We start from the raw sequence: 15,509 nt of genomic DNA on the forward strand, positions 1-15,509 counted from the left end.
GTTTGAGAATAGGTTTGAGGGTGTTTCACCCCCGATGCCTTTAATCATTCGCTTTACCCCACAAGAGTTCCAACCATCCTGAGGGAAATTATTCAGGAGAAGAAAATGCAATGAAAATCAAAAGAAAGAATAGATCTAAGCACAACAATTATTGATGTACGAATATTCACTTCGGGGCAATTAACGGCTGCGATCGTTATAATTAAGCTGAGAATATTCGCCATTTTTATATTTTTAGGGCTCTTCCGCATTTTTGTAGCTTTGAGTGGATTAGATCACTAGGCAGCGATGGATCTGATCGATCTGGGATCCAGCATTTCTCCTCTGCTGTGCTGCTAGGGCGTACAAGAGAAGAGGTCGATGGGATGCGTCCTGGGCGCGGCGCGGGATAATCCCAAGTGCTACCTGGATATTTCGGCAGCTGGGGAATCGCTGGGGCGCCTGGTGATCGAGCTGCGCAAGGATGTGGTTCCAAGAACAGCGGAGAATTTCCGGGGCCTGTGCACGGGTGAGTATGGCGCGTCCTATAGGGGGAGCAGCATTCACCGGATTGTCCCAGGCTACGTTGCGCAGGCAAGAGATCTAGATCTGTGTGCGAGCTTGCGCTGAGATTTCTATTCTTCTTCCCAGGGGGGAGATTGTGGCAAATCGATCTATGGGAAGAGATTCGAGGACGAGAATTTCAAGCTCTTGCATACTTCCAAAGGGACGCTTTCCATGGCAAACAATGGCCCTCACACCAATGGTATAGCCCCTTGTTCTTTCCAAAATCTCTTGGATTCATCTCTTATTTGATCCATTCTCTTGGTCTCAGGGACACAATTTTTCATCTCTTTGGGTAAATGCAAGCAACTAGATGGAAAGCACGTCGTGTTTGGCAAAGTCATCCAAGGTATAGTGCTCGTACTTTTGTACTTTTCTTTTTTACCTTCTACTACCACAGTGTAAAGTTCTCGCTACGTTGATTTTCAGGCATTGAGCTTTTGGACTCGCTGGGCAACTTGGGGAGTAGCGAAGGAAGAACGATCAAAGAAGTAAAGATCCATGACTGTGGCGAGCTAGTTCAGTAAATACTGTTGAAAAGAAAAACTATTCTCCTTTTCATACCTGTGAAAATAGGATATAGCGCAACAATATATAGCAAAGAGCCAAGCAACAGTGGAGTTGCTTCAAAGCTTAAATATATCTCAGATATACCTTGAGAGAAAGATCAAAATACAATATTGAGTCTATTGGATGGAATAAAGAACGCATAAAATTTATAACCCATCTTGTGTAGGCGTGGGGACCTTCAGTCTTTACAAATATCATGAAGACCCATTCGTTTTCGTCTTCCACCCAAACAATTTGATGCATCTCACAAGGAACACAAGGGTATATTCGATGGATAACCACTAGTGTCGCAAAACCCTAAATTCTCTTCTTAGGGTTCTTTACATTTCTCTTCCTCTCAAAGGCTACGATAGCGACGACGCGGCAACGATGAGCCTCGATCTGGCACGCCTGGATCATGGCGAGCGCTCGGATGGGCAGCTTGCTGGCTGCATTGAAGCAATGCAGCAGCTCGAGAGATCTGGCAAGAGGAAAGCTTGTCCACGCCGCGGCGATCGAGCGCGGCGATGTCTCGAGCATCCGGGTATGGAATTCTCTGATTAGCATGTATGGAAAATGCGGCAGCCTCACGGATGCGCGCCTTGTGTTTCACAGGATGCCCGGCCACAGCGTCGTGTCGTGGAACGCATTGCTGCTGGGATTCGCCGAGAGCGGCGAAGGAGGCATCGTTCTCGAGCTCTTCTCGGCGATGCAAGCCCAGGGCTGCGCCGCCGATCGATTGACGTACGTTGCGCTACTCAAGGCTTCTGGAAATCTCGCAGAGAAAGAGAATGGCAGTTCTTTCCTCGTGAAGCTCGGGGCTTTGGAGAAAGCAATGGCGATCCATTCCATGGCTCTCAACGAGGACCCTGTCGTCCATAGCTTCGTCCAAAATGGTTTGGTAGAAACTTATGCCAAGTGTGGGAGCTTGACTGATGCTCGAATGGTTTTCGACAGGATGGAGCTCCACACGGTCGTCTCTTGGACGTCTTTGATTCTCGGGTACGCTGAGAATCGCGAGGAAAGACTGGCTCTGGAGATTTTCTCTCGAATGGAAGCGGATGGAGGCTGTGTACCAGATTCTCGGACTTTTGTTGCTGCTGTCAAGGCATGCACGGGATTGGCTGCTCGAGAAGAATGGAGAAAAGCTGACGGCAAGGTGGTGAAAGCTCTGGCTTTAGAGAAAGGACTAGCAATCCATGCTCAAGCTGCACAGCGAAGGCACGACTCGGACATTTTTCTGGCAAGCTCGCTGGTAAACATGTACTGCAAGTGTGGGGGTCTCGATCGCGCGAGCAGAGTCTTCAGTGGTATGCCGGTTCATAACATTGTGACTGTGAACGCTTTGATGCTTGGCTATGCAGAGAATGGAGAAGGAGGCAGAGCTTTCGAGATCTTTATGGACATTAAGGAACGGTGCACTGGACAGGACTATCTAACTTTCCTGGCGGCAATCAAGGCCTGTGCAAGCCTTGCGACGAGAGAAGTTGGAACTCACGTCGATGGGAAGCTCTTGAAAGTGGATTCGCTGGAAAAGGGTATGTTTGTTCACGTTGAAGCTGCAAAATGTGGCTGTGACACGAACTCTTTTGTCAGGAACTCCATGCTGGATATGTACACGAAGTGCGGGAGCCTGGTGGATGCTCGCAGGCTGTTCGAGAGGACTTTTATCCGCGATGATGTTGTGTTGTGGAACACCTTGATTCTTGGGTACGTTGAGAGTGGAGAAGCGCAAATCGCTTTGACATTGTTTGATCGGATGACTTCAGAAGGCTGCTCGCCAGATGCTAGAACGTTCATGGTTGCTTTCAAGGCGTGCACTTGTCGCTCGGAGAAAGAAGAAGGCAAGCGAGTTTGCGGCAAGACCGTCAAGCTTGAGACCATGAGAAAGGCTATGGAAATTCACTCTCAAGCGGCGAAGTGTGGCTATGACTCGGACCTTTTCGTGGCAACTACGATGATCGACATGTACGCCAAATCTGGGAGCTTGAAAGATGCTGAGAAGGTTTTCCAGGAGATGAAGAACCGTGACGTCGTCGCCTGGACTACGATGGTTCTTGCCTATGCCGAACAAGATGCAAGTAAGCACTTGGCTTTAGAGTTGCTCGACCGCATGCAACGCGAAGGCTGTGCCCCGATCTCTCTTACTTACGTTGCTGCTTTGAAGGCCTGCGCGAGCCTGGCGATGGAAGAGGAGGGCGAGAAAATTAATGGAAAGGTCGTGAAGGTGCTCTCGTTGGAGCGAGGAGCTGCCATTCACTCAAAAGCCGAGGAACAAGGATTTGATTTGGACCTCCTTGTGATGAACGCGGCGGTGGACATGTACTCCAAGTGTGGTAGCATGGTCGACGCTGGAAAAACTTTTGACCGCATGGTTCTTCGCAGCGTGACTTCCTGGAACACTTTGATGATGGGGTATGTAGAAAACGGTGAAGCATCGATGGCTCTAAGCTTGTTCTCTCGCATGCAGCGTGACGGCCCGGCTCCAAATCCTGGAACTTTTGTGGCTGCTCTCAAGGCCTCTGCGAATCTGTCAGCGCTGCAAAGTGGACGGCAACTTCACAGAGAAATCTGCCGCTACGGTCACGAGTTCCATGAGATCGTCGCAAATTCTGTGGTGGATGTTTACGGCAAGTGTGGAAGCATGACTCGAGCTCACCAGGTATTTGATTCCATTTCTAAACCGGATTTAGTGAGCTGGAACACGCTGCTAGCAGGTTACAGCCGCGAGGGGAACACCGAGCTCGTGTTCTCCCAGTTCCACAAATTGGAAGACGAAGGCCGCCTCAAACCAAACGTGGTGACCTTCGTTTCCCTCCTCGCGGCTTGCAGCCACGCCGGGCTGGTCGATCGAGGCAAGAGGCTTTTCCAGTCGATGGTGTCCAGGTATGAGATCGATCCAGTGCTGGAACACTACCACTGTTTGGTGGATTCTCTAGGCCGTGGGAATCAGCTGGAAGAAGCGATGAAGATCGTGGAGACGATGCCTTTCTCGCCGAATGATGTCACCTGGAGGACAGTGCTGGGCGCGTCGAGGAAGTGGAGCAACGATCGAGTGGCAAAACAAGCATTTGATTCGCTGGCAGGCTTGATAGGTTCATTGGGACAATGAAGAACAAAACGTAATCTCCTATGAATCACTGTTCTTGGCGCCATTTAGATTCAAAATATTCTTTCACAAAGATTCGCCCATGTATCGAGGTCATGGATTTCGCCTTGTTCTCGACTTGTCCTAGCTTCCACTGATCCAGATTCATCGCAGACGATAAATTTCTTTCAAGTGATCAACACTTCTTTGCCCCAAAAGAAATGTTTGCGATCAAACTCCTTTTAGCACTCTCGTTGTTACTCGTTGCAATTCTCACGTTTTTTCTTGCAATTTCTCGAGTGGATCCACTCCCTGCTGCCTGGAATCCAGCTCCAGAGCGTCAGGGGATCTACGCTGCAAATGCCGCGCTCCAGCGGGTCGAGAAGATTGGGGTTGGGTTTTTCTCCGGAGCCGAGGATCTGGCTGTGGATCAAGAGGGCCGGATTTACTCCGGTGGGAAGGATGGATGGATCAAGCGATATTTCCCCGCGACTGGCAGGATCGAGAACTGGATCTACGTGGGAGGGCATCCTCTGGGCATGGCGATTGGGAAATATGGGGAGCTCATTGCCGTGGAGCCGGTCATGGTGAGAGAATCTCTTAGAGATTTTTTCCTTCGCTCTAATCTATTCCTTCCATCGCAGGGGCTCTTGAATGTGACCGATGCTGGAGTGGAGATTCTCTCAAACGAGGCCGATGGATTGAAATACAAGTAAGAACTGTGGATATTTTTTCTATTTGAGTGTGGGAACTTTGGATTTCTTGCTCTAGAATTGCCGATGAATTGGTCGTAGCTCGAGACAACACGATCTACTTCACGGATGCCAGTACCAAATTCGATGTCGCTGATTGCCGGCTTGGAATCGCGACCCAATGGCCGGATCCTAAAATTTGATCCATCCTCAAGAACAACATCGGTGTTGCTCAAGGATTTGTATTTCCCAAATGGAGTAGCGCTGTCACGCGACGAGAATTACCTGGTTTTCTGCGAGACCTCCAAGTAAGTTTCCTTTTGCTTTTCTCTTGTTTCTCAGATGTGTTTAATTATAGAGCCAGGTGTAGAAAATACTGGCTCCGAGGAGAAAAGATGGGAAGCATCGAGAATTTTCTGGACAATTTGCCAGCGTTTCCAGACAACATCCACATCAACGCTGATGGGAATTTTTGGATCGCCCTCGTATCGGTTAGAAGATTCTTTCTTCTCCACTTTGGTTCCAAAGTTTAATTTTTTGTACAGGATCGTCTATGGCACATTGAGCTCATCTCAAACTCGCCGCTACTAAAGAAGCTCGTCTCTCATCTGGTGCCTTTTCTCCCGGATGAATCGCTACAATCAGCTAAAGTTTTGGCTGTGGATCCAGATGGAAGGCCTCTTGAATTTTTCGAGGATCCGACCGGGAAAGAGATGGCGTTTGTCACAGCTGCTCTACAAGTTGGAGATCACCTCTACCTGGGAAACTTAGCAAAGAGCTACATTGGAAGGATCAAGTTGTCCTCGAGAGAGAAAGGGACAAGATTCTCAATTTAGCAGAATAGTTTTAAGCTGGAAAACAAGAACATGAGGCAAAGAGCTTGAACTGAAGCTACATAAAAATGATCGCAAGATCTCAAGCTTGTAAAATTACTAGATCTCAAGCTTGCAAAATTAATGTCATTTCTAACTTTTTAAATATTTAGAAAACTTTCTTTTATAAATGGAAAGAGAATCTATCTTGATGGTAGAGCCATTTTCGTGCTATAAAATGCTAAGTGTAATAAATTTTGAAAAGTAGTATGTAGTTGATATATGTCCTCATTGAGGTGTGATTTAAGCCCTTTATGCGCACATCCATGCTATGAAAGAAATCCAAAGGTTATTGGTAAGTACTGTAGTTGAAAGACCAGTAAGATTAAGGTTTTGGGTAGGTACGAGCATTTTTGGAATGGAGAAACTGTCAAATAAAGATAATGTTGCTGCACTTAAAAGAGACCTTTGAATAAATGCTAGAAGTAGAAGATTATGCTCTTATAGATACTCTAACTACACTGAAAAGGGTCATGCTTGAAATCACTCGCAAAACAACAAGTTACACTCTTTTGTGAAAAGATGTGATGAAAGTTTTAGTAGATTCTTGGCTTGCAACAATAGCCAACCCATAAGTGCTTAAAGTTGAAAACACATGTCCTAGAACCAAGAAGTGCCAATTAGCTGGAGGAATGAAACTGATTGGCACTCTGGTTCTAGAATATATATTCTGAACTTTAGGCACTTCTAGGTTGGCAGTGTATGGTAGACTGTTTTATGGATGAACCATGTATGACTTGATGCTGAAACACCTATTCCAAAGAAGAAAAGACAAAAAGCCCACTCTATACAGTGAGAGTACAGCTTCGAAAGAATAAATGTTTCAGCATCAAGGAAGTCATCTTCCCTTCAATAGGATGCTCATCTATAAATAAGAAATTTTAAAATCAAAACTACTTTACTTACTTGAGTTTGGATGTGAAAACTTGTTATTCCAATGTTCTTGAACAAGCTTGATCCGTAAATTGATATACTCCACCAAAAACTCTTGTGCTATTCTCTCAACTAAATTTCGTCCATATTGAATAACAAGTTTAGACACTTTGCAATCGACAGACTTTAAATTGTACTTATTTTGGCAACGATGGTATTGGTAGCCAAAGCATTCAGTTCTAAACCATGGCTCCTTTTAAGAGCAAATCCAAGGCCTTACAAAAATACTGCAACTGGTTCTCATTTTTGCCCATGGAGCCTGGGCCCTGTAGTTAGGCCGTTCTCTGCCAGTGGCTCGTATTGTTTAAACATATTTTGTCATGCAATTAATTTTAGGTGAGTTTTATAGAATTTATCATGGAATAAAATGTTCTGTTGCTCATCGTGCGATCCCACGTGCATGGCTTTTAGTATGAAGCCGAAGAGTTTTGGGCATGCAGTGCACGGAGTTGCTCTAAACAGATCTCTTGTTAATAGGACCTCGAAAAACTAGCCACCTCCTAGATTGAAATGGCTTACACTTGGTGGGAAGCAGAATGGTGGCTTCAATTTCTACTTCTCATTCTCGTCACTGTTTTATCTCTTCATGCTGCTTCTGAATCGCCGCTATCTGCTTCCAAATGACAGCTACTCGATCCTCCGCCCCCTGCAAGAAGAAGAGAGCGCATCCTCCAAACCTTGAGTTTCCCGGCAATCTTGGAGCTCTGCATTGCCACCACGTGTTATGTTTGTAAACGATGAGAGGCTCGGCTAGATGCTGCTGTGCAGGGCTCATCGTTGCCGAGATCATCGTCGTAGTAGTCACGATCGTGTGGAAGCGTTGAGGCTCCTGGATGAGGAGTTGTTAACGTTCAACAATCTCGCAGGCTGATCGTCCATTCGCGGTACTCCTTACGGATGGTGAGCCCATCATCTCTTCCAATCTTTCGAAAGATTCTGTTGGTAAGTGCCTGGAGCTGGTTGCCTTCTTCTTGCTGGCAGACGATGGAACTGGTGGAACTGGAGTCGTTTGAGATTTCCTGGATCTTAGGAAGAATAGTTGCTGCTAGCAAAACAAAACAAAACAGAAATCGATCAACCACGCCATGCATGCGGAGATAGTCACGTATCTCTCATGACTGTCCATATCCAAATCCACTGTTGTTCTTGCCAAGATCTCAATTATTCCCATTGGAACTCTCCACTTTACGATGATCACCTTTCTCGATTACTTCCTCCTCAAGCTACTCCTCCTTGTGAATCAAAATGGTCCTGGATTTGTTGCGACCTCAGCCTCAAGTATCTGAAGTTCTTGAGCAGTGTCTTGAAAATTGTGGATGGAAAGCTTAGCTATTGTCAAGGGGAGACAAAGTCAAACCATGCTTTGTTTTAGACTAATCATGGTTAGTGTGGGATTAGTAATAATCTTAAAGCTAAAATACAAAAGAAGGTTTAGTGAATAGTAAAGAGTGTGATCAATGGCATTGTTAAAAAAGTCGGTATTGAGTACATTTTTTTTTCCAATCAGTTAAGGGTTTTGGGATATTTAGGGTTAAGCGTCTTTGGGTTTGAATAGTACTGGGCTGGGTGACCTCCTGGGAAGTCCAAATTCAGGAGTTTACAGATAGGCATGTAAGCGAAAGCTAAACTATGCCTCAGGTTGGTCGGCCATGCTCGACTGTAGCGCACGTGGTTTTGACCCTTTATCCTATGGTGATTTACCATAGGATAACACCACAAAGCGGAACCTAAACCCTTCATATGCCACGTGACATATGCCATGTGTCACATACCACGTGTCCAAAGGAACGTGGTGTGGAACCCGAGGTTCAAGCCCTTGGGCCACTGAACGAACGGTGCCAAACCCCCAAGCATGGAGCCAGGGAGTGACGGAACCGAACCATGGAGGAACTCCCAAACATGGAGCCAGGGAGTGATGGAACTGAACCACGGAGCAACTCCCGAACATGGAGCCAGGGAGTGACGGAACCGAACCACGGAGCAACTCCCGAACATATAGCCCAAGGAGTGAAGGGACAGGAGCCTAGAGCGACTTGGAACAATCTTGGAGCAACCAGCATCCCAATGCTAGGACCAACACGCAAAAACGGAGCTAAATAGAGTCTGGTGCTATTTCAACATACCGGTGGCCTAACACGAGGACATGTAGCATGGAATGGAATTTGGGCTTAGACCCAAGTCGGACGCAGAACAAGGACAGGCACGCAAGCGGGAGCTAAACTATGCCTCAGATTGGTTGGCCATGCTCGACCTACCCACTATCCCTACTATACGAGTCTAGAATACCGCCAAGGAAACAACTCCAGAAAAAGTTCACGGTACTCACACTATATGAAAAATGCACCAACTTAAATGAGTTAGGAGGCAACCTCTTTGTTTAACGCGGATGCGCTACCAGCTCAGACACTTTCCGGCCATCGCCGACAAGGAAATGACTAACGGAGTCAACCACCCTTGTTGCTCTGGGTGTCACCCAGCTACAAAAGTGTGATACGCCCCTGCCCATAAGGACATAGAGAAAGAAGCCAGAGGCCCCAACCCTCATGAGCAAAGAAACCAAACCCGTCGGTAAGGTTTAGATAGACTACTGTAAATAGGCAGTTAGAGTTGTTTACACGGTCACACCCTTTCAATGGAATAAGGAACATTGACAGAGAGGCGGGTTATGTGACCAGTCGACAGTAGCTACCCCATGACTAGAGATTTCACCATGCACACGAAGTGCCGAAGCCAGTTTGCTTATACTGGCCCAAACTTCAAAAATCAATAAATGGACAATATCAAAGTCATAAACAATGATATCTTAGAGACGTAATTATCAATGAATATATTTTAGATTAGAACACAAAAGTATTCCAAGTAAGTTATCATCCGATAAACTAGTATTATAGTATATGAACCACCAAGATCAATATAGTTGGAAACATAGAATGCACTATCCAACAAAATGCAATAGCAAGGATATCATCAAGGAAACTCAATGATAAAACTTAACTATCAAAATTTGCAGATAGAATGCTAAACAACTTACGAAAGATAACTCAAAGAACACTAAATATCATTGACTAGCAAGCAAAATGGTCGCGAATGTATCACCCGAAGGAAATAACATCCCAACCTAACAAAATTAACTCGAGCAATAATCAACATAATAGAATGAATATGGTAAAACCAACAAACACTTGTTCATGCCAATTATTGCACTAGTCAATCAGAATAGATCCTAGTCAAGAATACTAAGGAACCAGAGTTGCTCAAGCAAGTGTTAGCAACATCCTATGGATGTCTCAAACCCAAAAGACTAATCCAAAGCAAACCACAAAGAACATGTGGTATTGCAAAAAGCCATAAGCCATCAAATAACACAACTAACCATCATGAAAGAACATCAATCATCCCATCAATGAAGAGATGCATAATCATTGCTGAAGAAGGAATCTACCATCTCAAAGAATGGCAAATCATTCTATACCAACAATAATCAAGCAAAATCTTCGACAAGGATAATCAACTATCCTAGATGACAGTCAATCATTATTAATGATTGCTAGATGCAAATATTAACTTCAACATCGAAGCTAAGAGCCAAAATGCTTTCCCCAACAACTTCTAACAAATGGAACAATGAGCACAAAATTCAAGGAACCAAAAGCTCGAAGAAGCCTATAGCCAAGTCTTGCCTAACAACGATCACGAGTTTTGTAGGAACTAACTTCAATGCTAAAGAAGAAATCATGGTATAACCCACAACATCTTCCTTAACACATCCATAAGCTAAACTTCATAATGCAAAAGAAAATGAAAAGCATTTTTGCATCAATCCAAAAATTAAGCATAACGAAGTTATGCTCAACAAGTGATCACCAAACCGATCCTCAATGAATCCATCTACAGCAAGACGTAACTCACCTCATAACAAGCACAAGAAAAATCATCAATGATCAATATATCCCAATTGAAATCCAACAAGGATTCAATCACTTCAATACTAATCATTAACTCTTCCTCTCATAGAGGTAGCATTGTCCACGACTAAATCACTTTTCAAGGAAAAGCTAAAGCTCAACCTCAACTAAGCAATTTCGTCTAGAACACAACTAACTCAACTTGCCACTCAGTTCATTTGAATGTCAATGCAGTTGCTAACTAGCAAATGTATGAATGCGAACAACACAAAGCTAAAGCCAAATCATCAACACTATTTTCATCAAGACTAATGAAACTCAATATCAATCCTTGGAAGGATATCTCATTTCACTCGAATCTCAATATCAACAATATCAATGACAAGGCATCATTTCAATGCCATCAACACCATAACAAAACTAAAAGAAAGCAAGAGTGAATCACCACTCAGAGCTCTTTAGCAACTAAGTTAACCAAAGTCGAAGATACCTTAGTCAGTATGTGAGACTAGTCCTTCAGCAATACTCAGTTTTAGATAACACATCATCAAAGAGTGTATCACCACATCCAAGACTCAATGAAATCCAACACTATAGACCAAACATAACCAAATGATTTTGACAAAGGAATCGACAAGCTAACATGGAAAAACCATGCAAGCTAAATGACACGATCCTCCGCAACACCATTCGATAAAGCAAGCCCATCACTACTCAATCTTCATTGAGCGAAGCAAGTGTTTAATAGTCCTCGACGAAGTCTATAAGTAATCACTAGTCGCAAAGCAACTAACAATCACTCCTCAACTTGCCTTCACAAGACCCAAACACCAACTCTTGTCATCAAGTTATATACTTGTCTAACATGAATGTGATACCCCAGGTACGAGATAAAAGTTCATAGATAAGCACAAACTCAATGACCACTCGAATCCAACTCAACTGCAATAAGCTCACTAAAACATTTAGCCACTAGCTTTGAGCATGCCTTGAAGAGGCTAGCTATAAGATCAACACTTAGTCGAAACTAAAGTGAAGACCATAAGATGGATTCATATTGGTACACAACCTCCTCATAAACAAAGCTATAGTACAGGTACTAATATCTCAAACTCAAACAACTAAGTTGGACATCACCATCCTTAACCAAGGCGCAGGGCCACCAAGACTAAGTCAAGATCAGTGAGAGCTCACTACTCTCATAAAGTTTTAACAAAATGCAAGATGCAACCTGCCACCGAGCATAATGCTACAAAAGAAAGGCACAAGGGTCACCCTTCTTAGAGAAGCTGTGTTACGAACACGGCCGGGATCCCGGCCGTGTTCACCGTGTTTCATGAACACGGCCATGGGTCGTGTTCCCACGGCCGTGTTCGTGAACAGTGGTCCGTGTTACTAACACGGACCACTGTTCAGAATATTCTCGCACGGAATATTCTGGTTTTAGGGCGCACGGCATCACACGACAATCCAGCCAGGGTGCACCATTTCAGGGCACAGCAGCAGCAATCCAAGGCAAACAAGCATGGCGCAGCAATCCAGCATACTGCGAAAGCATCCTTCTTCGTGAGGTGGGATGAGGTAAGTGTTCTTGAGAGCAGGGGGCATGGCCACAAATTATGGTCATGCAAATACTGCCCAATGGTGAACAAACTGAGTGGTGTTGATCGTGTGAGAGCTCATCTGTTAGGAGAAGGCCCAGGCAGCAAGGATATTGTGAGTTGTCCTCTCATCCCAGGTAACAAGAAAGCGGATCTGCTCAATATGCAAAAGGTTATTGATTCCGAGAAAGGGGCAAGGGGGAAGAAACGGCCGAATGAATCTAGTGGTGCTTCTATGAGAATGGATGGCAATGTCCAAGGATTTCCACCGGTGGTATCATCCCAGTCAAGTGGAAGTGGCTGTAGTTTCCTGTTTTTTAGCAAACAGAGTCAAGTCCATATTGTTGATTCGATGGATCCTGAGCGGAAGAACCGAGTTGATGTGGCTATTGGAAGATTTTTCTGGAATGAACACATTCCATTTGTCAAGGCTCGGTCACCTTACTTCCTCAACATGATACAGGAAGTTGCCAGGCATGGTGTGCCTTATGCACCACCAAAATATGATGATCTCCGGGATAAGCTTTTGGTGAAAGAGAAACGATTCATTGACATTGAGATGGCGTCCTTGAGGAAGCAGTGGGAGCAGAGGGGTGCAACCATATGCGCAGACGGGTGGGCAGATAGGAGGAATTGGCATATCATGGGGCTTGTGGCATATAGTCAAGGACGAGGAGCTTTTTTGAAGGCTATCGACATTTCCTTAACAAGAAAAACAGCTGAAAATACTCTGCGCTGCTGGGAAGAAGGCATTAACATTGTAGGTGCAGAGAACGTTGTCATGGTTGTGACCGATGGGGAAAATGCAAACAGAGCAGCAGCAGCACTTTTGCAACAGAGGTACCCGAAAATTCAATGGGCAGCATGTTTTGCCCATTGCTTGAACAATGCCTTGAAAGACTTCTGTGTACTTCCATGGATGGCAACACTTCTGGAGCGTGGAAAGTCTTTGGTGATCTTCGTTAGAAACCACTCTCATATAGTGGCACTGCTGGCGGAGTTTACTCACAAGCAATTGCTGCGTTATTGTGATACCAGGTTCGGCTACAACTTCATTATGATGGAGAGGCTGGTGGAGCTCCGAGAAGCTTTACAACAGATGTTCGTATGCCCTGCGTACAGAGCAAGGCCTGAGTCAAAGTCGAGAGCAGGAAGGGACAGTTATGCAACGGTTTTTGATGACAGTTTCTGGCAACAGGTTAAGGACATGCTAAAGGTGTCCAAGGATGTTATGCTACTTCTTCGTGTTGTGGACGGTGATATACCTGGGATTGGAAAGATATATGAGTGCATGAACAGGTTGGATGCAAGTTTAGAGGAAGGACAGTCGGATTATGGCAGGTACAAGGAACTTTATCAGATCATGTCTAATAGGTGGCATGAGTATCACTCGCTCATGCACTCAATGGCGTACATGTTGGACCCCGAGTTTCAGGAGTATGAAAAGCATGCTAACAGAGAGGTCATGAAGGACTGGAATGCTTATCTGCTGGCCATGTTTACATCCAGTGAGAGGGATGTGATACGTGATGAGCTTTTAACTTACCGGAGGATAGGAGGCATTTTCAACTCATATGATGCTAAGGCTGATCGCACTAAGAGGGGAGCTGTACGTTGGTGGGAGGACTATGGTTATGAAACTCCAGCTCTTCAGAAGTTGGCCATTCGAGTTCTAAGTTAGGCATGCTCGTCGTCCTCGGTGGAGAGATTGTTCAGTACTTTCGAGCATGTTTCTTCAAAAAAGAGGAACAGACTTACCATGGACAGGACAGCGGATCTGGTTTTTGTGGCTTGCAACACCAGGTTGTTAACCTGCAAAAATGATCGTGATTACGACAAGTTTGTAAGCTACAAAGTCCTGGAGACAGTTCCTCATCCTGAATACGAGCTTGAGTCAGGACAGGAAGAGGAAGATGGAGATGATGTCGAAGATCGTGAGGTCGAAGATCATGAGGTTGAAGATGACGATGAGATGCAGGATATTTGAGTAGTTTAAAAGTGTGAAGTAGTTTATGTGCAAATAAAAATATTAAGAATAATATAATAAAATATAGCATATTCCTATAATAATATAATAAGAAATAGAATATAATTTTTAAATAACATATTCTTAGAATATTCAGTAGAATATTTGTGAGCCATCGTGGGCCGTGATCGTGTTCCGTGTTCGGGTTCCTGAAATCTGAGGCTCGTGTCCGTGTTCCGTGTTCGTGTTCGTAACTATGCTCCATCAACCACTTTGGGGTTGATCATTGTCTAACCAAGCAACTTCGTAAACACATTACTCATTATCACATGGATATGATATGGAAATCACAATGTCTTAATCATCAATCAAGCAACACTATAAGCAATGCCCATGTCATTACTGTAAAGGTTTATGTGAATATCAAGTGTCAACTCCATTTGACAAAATGCAATATAAATACCACACCCATCGATAGAGATTTACAACACCCAACACCACTAACTTTTGTTCACAACATGGACAAACTCATGCCACTCTCTTTCTGACCAAACTCAACACTAATCCAACACCAAGCTACTCAAGGAGCAATAACAAGGTTCCCCGGAAAAGAATTGAGCATTGCAACCCAAGTCTTCCAATAACAAGCCTAGACAAAATGGTATAGCACTTCACTGCTATCCATCCCAAAACTCACCATTGTATGACCACCATCTTCAACATGCATCAAGATAGAGACTCTTGATTGCATGATGTGAATACAAGCAATGAGTTAACACCTCATTGTAGATCATCTTTCCAAGAAGAGAAAATGATTTACGTATTTGATCCTCCGTCCCCAATGACTCTCTTTTCGGTCTCATCTTTGACCAAACCTCAAGCTTGCTTTTGCACTGCTTTCAGTTCAATCGAAGAAAAGTTTATGAGAGAGAGTGCTCGCCATGATCCAGGTGTGCCAGGTTGACACTCATTATTGCTATATCGTCATTGTGATCGTATCCTTGAGAGGAAGAGAATCTCAAGGAGAGATGGGCAACAGTCAGTACTCACTTACTACTTTCAGGTAAATTGAAAGCTTTGATCTAGCTACTGCTAAGCTATTGTATGCTCTCACAGTCGTGACTACTAGGCAGGGTCAGAGGTAATTTCTCTCTTTCCTATGATCTTACGTTATTGTGGCATTTGCAATAGAGTTGTCATTAGAGTTAGTCTTTGGGACTATCATGAAAACTTATTAAATATAGATTGGTGCTAAATTGCAAATTTGGACACAGGAATAACACTATCATGTTTAGGACAATCTTTACATTCCATAGATATATTAACTAGCAAATTTAAATAATTTCCATAAATACCTATT

General features: G+C 44.2%; 3 protein-coding genes and 1 long non-coding RNA gene across 11 annotated transcripts; all 4 read left to right on the top strand.

Annotated features, from left to right (window-relative positions):
- Nucleotides 1-215: 215 nt before the first annotated feature.
- On the top strand, nucleotides 216-1,221 carry LOC9631013 (peptidyl-prolyl cis-trans isomerase). Its single transcript, XM_024664095.1, has 4 exons — nucleotides 216-573; nucleotides 631-745; nucleotides 815-892; nucleotides 973-1,221. Exons 1-4 carry the CDS (start codon nucleotides 361-363, stop codon nucleotides 1,068-1,070), a joined length of 504 nt encoding a protein of 167 aa, XP_024519863.1. The 5' UTR covers nucleotides 216-360; the 3' UTR covers nucleotides 1,071-1,221.
- A 222-nt stretch (nucleotides 1,222-1,443) lies between these two features.
- On the top strand, nucleotides 1,444-4,247 carry LOC112342383 (pentatricopeptide repeat-containing protein At3g24000, mitochondrial-like). 8 transcript variants are annotated; one of them, XM_024664088.1, is made up of 6 exons: nucleotides 1,444-1,636; nucleotides 1,708-1,993; nucleotides 2,050-2,402; nucleotides 2,457-2,630; nucleotides 2,689-2,802; nucleotides 2,862-2,974. In XM_024664088.1, the coding sequence occupies exons 2-5, from the start codon at nucleotides 1,986-1,988 to the stop codon at nucleotides 2,793-2,795; spliced, it is 642 nt and encodes a 213-aa protein (XP_024519856.1). In that variant the 5' UTR covers nucleotides 1,444-1,636; nucleotides 1,708-1,985; the 3' UTR covers nucleotides 2,796-2,802; nucleotides 2,862-2,974. The 8 variants fall into 8 exon arrangements, 7 of the variants coding, with proteins under 7 accessions (XP_024519856.1, XP_024519861.1, XP_024519860.1 ...); XM_024664093.1 differs by having other exon boundaries at nucleotides 1,708-1,988; XM_024664092.1 differs by having other exon boundaries at nucleotides 2,865-2,937.
- An 815-nt stretch (nucleotides 4,248-5,062) lies between these two features.
- On the top strand, nucleotides 5,063-5,542 carry LOC9630821. Its single transcript, XR_002990954.1, has 3 exons — nucleotides 5,063-5,180; nucleotides 5,231-5,363; nucleotides 5,418-5,542. It is a non-coding gene; the product is annotated as an uncharacterized LOC9630821 (long non-coding RNA).
- A 1,286-nt stretch (nucleotides 5,543-6,828) lies between these two features.
- Nucleotides 6,829-13,864, top strand: LOC112342392. The gene is made up of 5 exons (XM_024664131.1): nucleotides 6,829-6,974; nucleotides 7,089-7,146; nucleotides 7,305-7,403; nucleotides 7,544-7,684; nucleotides 11,966-13,864. The coding sequence occupies exons 1-5, from the start codon at nucleotides 6,829-6,831 to the stop codon at nucleotides 13,862-13,864; spliced, it is 2,343 nt and encodes a 780-aa protein (XP_024519899.1).
- Nucleotides 13,865-15,509: the final 1,645 nt, after the last annotated feature.

The sequence above is a fragment of the Selaginella moellendorffii genome, unplaced genomic scaffold (assembly GCF_000143415.4).
Source record: "Selaginella moellendorffii unplaced genomic scaffold, v1.0 SELMOscaffold_107, whole genome shotgun sequence".
NCBI lineage: Eukaryota > Viridiplantae > Streptophyta > Lycopodiopsida > Selaginellales > Selaginellaceae > Selaginella > Selaginella moellendorffii.